Below are 8,436 nucleotides of genomic sequence, written 5' to 3' on the forward strand. Positions count from 1 at the left end.
CATTAGGCTTAATAGATTCGTCTCGTGATTTAGCCTAGGGATTGTGTAATTAGTTTTGTAATTAGTTTAGGTTTAATACTCCTAATTAGTGTCCAAACATTCGATGTGACGGGGGCTAAAATTTAGCCCCCTCCTCCCAAACACCCCCGAAAGAGCACGCATGGGAAACCGAAAAGAAGAGGGTGCAGTCCACACGAGCATCAAAGCCTACATCCTAAACCAGTGTGATACTGATACACATTACGGGTGAGATTACATTCCTACATAAATTCAGTTAAGACATAGCATGGCAGCAAGCTGAGTACCCTAGCTTGACCCTGAAAGTTACCCTAGGCCCTAGGCGCAGTAACACTGGATTTTTACTAGGCGGAGGATTAGCACGACTACAAAGGCCAGACCTACATCATTTATATACTTGGATCAGTGGATCTGCCACAGCGTCTAGGCTTCAAGGGCGCCTCAGCTGCTGAACCAGGGCTACTGGCAGTGGCAGTCTAGTCCCAGGAGCCCCATGCTGGTTTGTTCTGGATGCCGCGGCAGCCATTCGAGAGGTGATTATCGCGCTCCGCTCCAGCATAAGCTTCTTCCGCATTTTCTCCGTCAATTCTCTCGATCGTAAGACCAGATTGTCAACTTCAGAGAGAAATGACATCTTAGCTTCCATCTTCTGAAACTGCATGAGAAAGTATGCCAGTGAACCAAAGCACTCAATGTTAAGAAAACAAAGAACAGGTATAAATATTTTCTGAAATTTTCTAGACAAACGCCTAATCGAAAAAAGGTGACATTGGAATCTGAAACTTTGTTGGAAACGTAAACAGCATAGAATCATTGCCACATGAGTTACCTGCTTTTCGATCACAAGTGCAGCTAGTTGCCGAATATGAACTTCCTCCTGCTCCGCGAGGAACTTAGCCTTCACTGCAGCTGCTGAAACGGCGGTACCTGCCGCTCTCTGTAGCCTTATTACGGGATCAGCAGCAGCAGCAGCAATGATGTTTTCGTTGCTGTTAGGTTCTGTGATCATATGTGAGCCAAATTATTCCTACGTCACATAAACTATTTTGCAAACAGTGAACCCTGGGGAAATGATATGAAAGCTAAGCTGCATTTAGCGATCACTTTCCATATAATATTTAATAACTGAAATGCCAATGACTCCCTATGCTACATGATATAGGCCCATCATGCAATACGAGAATTAAACTTCTTTAAGTAATAAGTATGGATGATCAGTCATCAGTTATGCAACTTTGATATGTTGATTTTTTTCACACGTACATAAGATACCATTACATCTGCGATTTAAATCAGTTACTTCCATATGACAATAAATTATAGTCACTAGTAATCTATCACAAAGTCATGAATAGTCAAAGTTTAATTTCTGGAGACTAGGAGCAAAAATTTAATCTTATTTTGGAATTATTGATTTTTCGTCCTACATTTTGGATAAACATAGCTTTCCATGAAACAATTGAAGCTGGCCAGTTTCTTAATCCTTGTTGGGGCCAGGAAATCTGATGACTGGTCCATAGCCCCACTTGCAGGAGTTCGAAACCCTGGGATTGAGGCACATTCCTCAATGGTGTGCAATGAAAACAATAATGTATAAGGTCGAATAAAGTACCTTTTGTGTTGCCATTTCCAGTTTGGTTGGACTCGTGTTGTTGCATGCTAGATGAGGCCACAGGTGCAAGTTCAATCTCTTCTGGATCTACCTTTCCATGTGAAGGTGAGCCATCATCTGGTAATTCCATAGAACTTGGTTTGTCCCCTTCTACTCGTTCAGGGTTGGTTGTCCCCTTTGTACTTGCTGCACTGGCTTCTTGGGAAGCTATGGAACTAGGTTCATTTGTATTAGTTGAAGTAGCAGAACATGGAATAGTATTACAACCATATCTCATCTTATCAGATGCAACACTACTCTCCATTATAGCAGTTCGATTATCAGAATCCTTTGTGCTGTTGGATATGACTTCCGCTTGGGGACCTTCAACAAACGATTCCTTTGTGTTAGATAATTCCATGTGCTCTTTCTGTGAGGTGAATGTAGCTTTCTCTTTTTCCAGAGCTAAAGCACTTTCTTCCCTTTCACTGCTATCTTTATCAGTAGCATTCACATTTTGAGTACCACCAACGCCTCCTTGGCACTCACCACCTGTGCAAGGGCTACACGTTTCAATTTTATCAGTAAATTTGGCAATTGCAGGTCCATACCAAACATGAGTCCTAGGACAAGCTACTCTACCTGAAATTGGAAGTAGGATCTTCGAGGTTACTCGGTGGATCCGGAAGTATAAAACAGTGCCCAGTTGCCAGTTGGAGAGCAGGAGATATTTCAGATATAGCTCTCAGTGAATTACAACATGAAGTAACAGCATCCTCACGTTCCACAACAGAAGCAAAAAATGCAGCCTGCAGGTTATTTTACCAAACATCAAAGAGCTCTCTTATTATGTAAGTAATAAAAGATTGATAAAAGCAGAAGTGTCTACTCACTAGTGCCATCACAGGGTTTCCTGCTTCAGCAAATGAACCCAAGTCTTCTTTATCCAAAAAGTGACCAATTACTTCAAAAGTAGATCTCAGGACATCAATAACAAAGTTGGATGCATGTTCCCCAGAAACATCAACATCAGCTAAATTTTTCTTATTTGCAGGATCCATCAATGAAGATTTGTTTGATTCATCAACAATGGAAGACGCGACTAGAACATTATCACCTGGATTCATGGTATCCTCTTTAGCAGAAACGCTTTGGTCAGCTAATTTTGTTCCTGTTTCTGAAGAATTAGCATCTGCTTTCTTGAAAGTTTTTTCATCAGTGCTCTCTTTTCCTTCTGCATTGTCATCTACATCCATTTCCTCAGGTACATCAAAAGTGCCAGTTTCTGCCAAATCCTGTGTAATCTTCTGAGGTGTTTCACTGAATTCTTTACCATCTAGAAAGTAATCGAAAATTGGCATTTGGAGGAAGTATAGCATGCACTGTTCTTTTGTTTTTGTAGCAACATGCTCAGCAATCTCATCCCATTCTTTTCCTTTAAAAATTTCTAACGCTTCCAAAAGAAGCAACGTCTCCTGGTCAGTCCAGTTAGAACCACCTGAGCCTGGAACCTCTGCATATTCCATAAGGATGAAATCAGCATTTGACATGCCTTCATCAAACTTTCCTACATTGTAGCAATCAGAACACAGATCAAAGTCTACCTGGAAAGGATTAAGATGAGATTATTCAGCATTAGACCCCAAATGAATAAGAAATTATCAGAGTTCAGGAATGATGATTAAATGATATTTTGTGACAGGGTAAAGGCACCACAGTAAGATGGGGATACCACTTAGCATGGCCAGAGCAATAAAAAATATGCATGGGTTGAAGCAAATAGGTGAACATACTGTGCAGTAATAATTGGAATGATCACACTACATATGAGGTTAAGCTGCCTCATGCAAAGCTAAGGTTGCCCCTTTTGGGTACAAAAGTAAAACGCACATAATGCACAAGGTAAGTATGATTGCCAGTTGCATAGAATTTATGTGAGACTATGAACACATCATTTTTAACCAAAACAATAAGTTGTTGAACTAAGGGCATGTTTGGTACCCTTGCTGGGTACTGTTTTGCCTAGCTTAGCAAGAACAGGTGCTGTGAAGCGTTGTTTGGTTAGCTAGCTAGCTGCCTCGGGGTTTGAGCTTTCAAGCTTTTTGCACATCAAGCTGAGCGAGCCAAAATCACTCTCCTGCACCGGCAAGCTTTGCCTTGCCGAGCTAGGCGAGGCGAGCTGGAGAGGCAAAGCTACCAAGCACGCCCTAACTGTCAGAAGTTACCCAGCTGCAGCTTTGCATAAGCATGACTGCTCAATAAAACATAATGGAATTAGAATCGCCCAATTATATACGCCGCATAAAATGATCGGAAAACCACCAGGTGTTAAACAGGCAATGGGGGTGGAACCTAGCTCTTAAACACCAGTTCGGCGTGCCAGGTGGCCATTAGGTAGAGTGTTGTTGTGGGTGTGAAGCGGGGCCCAGGGACAGCACAGCCCTCCCTCACTTGTAACGCAGGATATAGGATTAGTTAGTTAGCACGTGGCATCCAAGCCTGTTAGATAAGATAAGAGTTATTGCTAATTTGTTAGGCCTATTGTTAGGAAGAAGGTGGCTTTGTAAATATGAAACTGGCAGTCTGGCACCCAAATTCAACTCAAAAGCTCAATTTTTTTTAGAGTTAGGGACTCCTGAATATATATACACATGACGAGGTTATCGTCTATGAGGAAGCAAGAAACAAAAGTATGTATATCCCATTCAGCCCTAAATCCTGAGCTGCATTTCTCCCTGTTGTCCTGCACCCTCAAATATATAGTTCTCCTTTCTCCAAAGATCATAACATTGTAAACTAACATTTAATTTCTCAACAAAACAAATTCTGAAACATTTGTAGATAAAAGATAAAAAGAACAACACATAGTGATGCAAGTTCTTCTGTTGGAGCAGTGAAACTGACCTGAGTCCTACAATGATAGCGCTTTCTAGAACAATCAACTGAGCAGGAGTTGCAATGATACTCAACGGAAGACTCAGCTGTGGTTATCGCATCTTCAGCTAGGGTAGGCTCAGCAAGCAAACTAGTGAACTGAACTGGAGATATGACATCAGCTTTCTTCGGAACAGGTACCAGATACGAATGAACAGTTTTAAACTGAAATAGCTTCTCAACCAGAGAAATTTCCTCCGCTGTATCAGCACCAGTTTTGCTCTCAACTAGCTCGCATTTCTGCGTAACTGGTGGAAAAGGGTGGAAATTAACCAAGCCCCAGTGAGACAAGAACTCCAAAATTTCAAGACGAGCATCCATCTTCCCAATTGACAACTCAGACAAATCTTTGGCCTCCAAATGCACTTCAGGGTTAAAGTGAAACTTGCTCATGATTAAATTTCTAATTCCCAAGTATATCTTGGGTGTCCTCATCTCTGATTTCCCATCAAAAAATGTAGCCAACATTTGCTTCTCAATTGGGTGAATTCCCTTCCATGAAAACCATCCTTTAGGAAATAGCAACAAGTAAAGAGGACAAACAATAATACAGTACAGTATGCAAAATGCATGTACAATTTTATGTAGCTCCAGCATGCAAGGACATCAGCTGCATTTTAATGCTAAAAAGGGCTTGCATTTTATGCATTGTACCTACAGAACATTTCAGACACCATCGAATTATCACAGTTTAGCATAGATAGTAAGCTCAAACCCTCAGATTAAGGATCATATACTGCAATTAACAACAGACATTGCTCCATTGTCATGGCAACAACAGAACTATTACTTCTTTTAAGTTATAGAAATAACTCCTCCCATGAATTTGCATGGTAAACAACTAAAAGAATATATAACTGATACTGGCAACTCTGCTAGATTTTTAATAAAAATCCTTCAAAATGAACATTACATGCCTATTGTTGTTTTAGGCTTATAAAATGGAAAGATGGTTGTAGAAAATGGTGGGTGACAAATAACTTTCATTGACATTGTATTTCTATTGTGGAATTGTGGATATTATCTAGAATAGATATGGACGGTGCAATAAATATGTAGGCCCAAATAAACTTCGCTAGTGTTTGAATAGTAAAATTAAACAGAGGCAAATCTTGGCTTAACAGAAAGTGTTACCACTTTGCTACTGTTACTGGGCCCAAAAAGAAAACAAGAAAAACAAAGAACAAAATTCTTTTAGCTGACATGATCCTTGCAGGAAAAGAAACAGGCTTTCTTTCCTCAATGTACGCAACACAGCAACAGAACATGAATTACACTCTTAAGCAGTTTCTTAAGTCTTGAAATACGTTTCTGGCTAAAAAACATGTTTCCCCAAGGATAGTAGTTTAATAAACTTGATTGCAACTATTACAGGTTACTAAAATTTCAAAGCTAGAATACCAAATCATGGTTGGTAGCAGATGCAACTGAATTTTTGTAAATAAGAGCTGTGGTCGCTAACTAGGAGCCTACCCCAACTTGCTTGGGGCTCAAAGGCTTTGATGTTGTTGGTCACTAACTAGGCTACTACCTAATATGCCAATAATAGGGCTAGCACTGGTTTATGCTACTATAAACAAATATCTCACTAGGGAAAAACTGCAAAAGATGCCTTGTTTTCATTCTTTTTCTTTTGATGATTAATTTCATCAAGTCGGAAAGGTAGCTTGGGTAAGTCACTTAAACAATAAAACTAACTGCAAGCTAAAGGAAAAGGATGTGAAACCACTCTTGTTGTAAGCCGCCATAAAGACCCGATCTGTAAGGAGTTGGTGTGAGGATGTTTGGTGCAGGAGTTAATTCTTAACGACTTGAAATTGATAGCAGTGGCCAAGAAAGATAGGAAATTTCTCTACTTGTTGTAGTATCTGACAGTACTAGGAAAGGTAGTCATGAAGAGGTGATGTGCTTTCATATTATCCTATTTTCTAGGAAATCTATGATATAATATTTTTGATCTGACAGAGAATTGAATGCACCATTCATAGGGATAAAATGCTTAACAATTCCCATTGGCCTTTCCTAGGAGCACCAGGTAGGCAACAAAAAGATAAAAAAGAAGGGGGAAAAATTGTTGCAAAGTAATATGCAGCAAATAATTCAGGCTAAAAATGACAGTATGCAATTAATTCCAAAATAAATAATTTGAACATGACAATGCATTGGTGCATTACCACACAAACAGTATTCGCAGAACAGGTTTCAAAAGTTAAGTATGAACTACAATACATGTCTTTTAGTGTTTTTTTCTATATTGTACTTTCTGTAGGCTGGCAGTATGATGAAACACCTTGATCTACTGATAGTGCCGTCCATATGCAATATCATGTAAAAAATGTTTATTTGATATTAAATTTCAAAAGATCGATTTAGCCTAATTCAAATTATGGAAAAAGAGAATAAGCATTCAGAGAAAGGAGTGAATAAAAAATTGAATAATATGCTTGTTGATTATTGCATCTATACGCAAACTGCCATGGGGGTGTAGCTCCTATCACATTGACTACTATTTCCGAGGCAAGGCTTACCGGCAAAGGTGAGGATGATGTGTGCAAGGACCGAACTAATTTGGTAAACTTGATTGCAACTGATACATGTTAAAATTTAAAAGCTGGTGCTGGCTAATCATGGGTCAAGGCTCGGATTTGAAGCAACTGTATTCCTGTATATAAGTACTGTGATAGACAGCTAATTCATGTAATTAAAAGGATCACTAGACAATCAACAAGAACAAGAACAACTAAAAAAAAAAAGGAAAAAAGGCATAGATGTTGCAAAGTAATAAGCAGCAGATTTATTAGGCTAAAATTGCAATATGTTCCAAATAAAAATTTCAACATGGCATAGTATTGGTGCAGAAAAACCAGTATATTAGTAGGTATAGCACCACACAGATAGCCTATGGAAGTGGCAATATTCAAAAAACAGCTGTCAAAAGATAAGTATGACCTGCAGGATGTCTTGCAGTTAATACTTATCTTTTGGGAGCTGTTTTCATGAAGATGATGATTTCCGTAGGCTAGCTGTATGATGAAATACATGAATGTACTGATGGTGCTGGGCATATGCAATGTCATGTGAAAATCATTTTTTTGACATTAGATTGCGGAAGATTGATTTTTAGCCTAATTTAAATTTTTTAAAAAAAGGTATAAGTGAGAGTTCTGAGAAACCACAGCATGGTGACAAATTGAGATATAACCATATGCTTGTTGATTATTGCATCTATACGCAAACTAGCACGGAACGTAGCTGCTAGTAGTTGAATCCAAACTAAATGCTAGAACAGAGAGTGACTCCTTGCAAGCATTTAAACAAACAGGTCACCTTATAGTCGGGGCAAAAGCCCTAACTCAAATTGCTTACCAACAGACTCAAATTGACGAAACAGAGAAATAAAGGTATCCGTATCCTATTTCTAAGTAGTGTTGGGATGCGGGGGCTTACCGGCGAAGGTGGGGACGACGTGGACGCCGGCGCCGCGGGAAAGGACGGCCTCGATCTCCTGCTCCAACGACGGCCGTGGCGGCGGGGGAGGGGGCGGCACCTCCTCCTCCTTCTCCTCCTGCTCGCGAGGAGGATTCACGGAGCGGCGCGACGCTTTCTTCCGTGCGGGCTTCCGCCGCGACTTGCGGGCGGGCGGGCGGTTGCGCGGTGCAGGCGGCGGCGGCGGCGGCGGGAGGGGTGGCGGGTCGACGGGGGCGCGCTCCTTGGCCTGGCGCTTTGGCGGCGGGGACGTGGAGAGCGCCGCGGATGCGGCCCTCTCCTTGCGCTTGGTCGCTGCCCCCCGGCGGCGCGGTTTGGCCGCGGGCGGCGGCGAGGGTTTGGGCTCCATGTCGAATCGAAGAAGCTGGAGTGTGGAGACAGTGGAGCGGAGACTGGAGTGTGGCGTG

General features: G+C 41.1%; 1 protein-coding gene across 2 annotated transcripts; it reads right to left on the bottom strand.

Annotated features, from left to right (window-relative positions):
- Window positions 1–170: 170 nt before the first annotated feature.
- LOC101779342 (SWI/SNF complex subunit SWI3D) lies at window positions 171–8,436 on the bottom strand. Of its 2 annotated transcripts, none has more exons than XM_004965840.3 (7): window positions 7,991–8,436; window positions 4,514–5,052; window positions 2,503–3,213; window positions 2,252–2,418; window positions 1,631–2,172; window positions 848–1,017; window positions 171–673 (listed from the first exon to the last, which is right to left on the bottom strand). In XM_004965840.3, the coding sequence occupies exons 1-7, from the start codon at window positions 8,376–8,378 to the stop codon at window positions 449–451; spliced, it is 2,742 nt and encodes a 913-aa protein (XP_004965897.1). In that variant the 5' UTR covers window positions 8,379–8,436; the 3' UTR covers window positions 171–448. The 2 variants fall into 2 exon arrangements, with proteins under 2 accessions (XP_004965897.1, XP_022681573.1); XM_022825838.1 differs by having other exon boundaries at window positions 4,514–5,035; window positions 7,991–8,103.

This window comes from Setaria italica, chromosome IV (assembly GCF_000263155.2).
Source record: "Setaria italica strain Yugu1 chromosome IV, Setaria_italica_v2.0, whole genome shotgun sequence".
NCBI classification, from domain to species: Eukaryota; Viridiplantae; Streptophyta; class Magnoliopsida; order Poales; family Poaceae; genus Setaria; species Setaria italica.

What these genes read in the sequence shown, in the direction of transcription:
- LOC101779342 (XM_004965840.3), bottom strand. Translation starts at nt 8,378, where the DNA reads ATGGAGCCCAAACCCTCGCCGCCGCCCGCGGCCAAACCGCGCCGCCGG. An exon ending in GCTATCATTGTAGGACTCAG is followed by an intron (nt 3,214 to 4,513) that starts GTCAGTTTCACT and finishes AATCCTTTCCAG; the next exon opens with GTAGACTTTGATCTGTGTTC. An exon ending in TGGAAATGGCAACACAAAAG is followed by an intron (nt 1,018 to 1,630) that starts GTACTTTATTCG and finishes ATATGATCACAG; the next exon opens with AACCTAACAGCAACGAAAAC.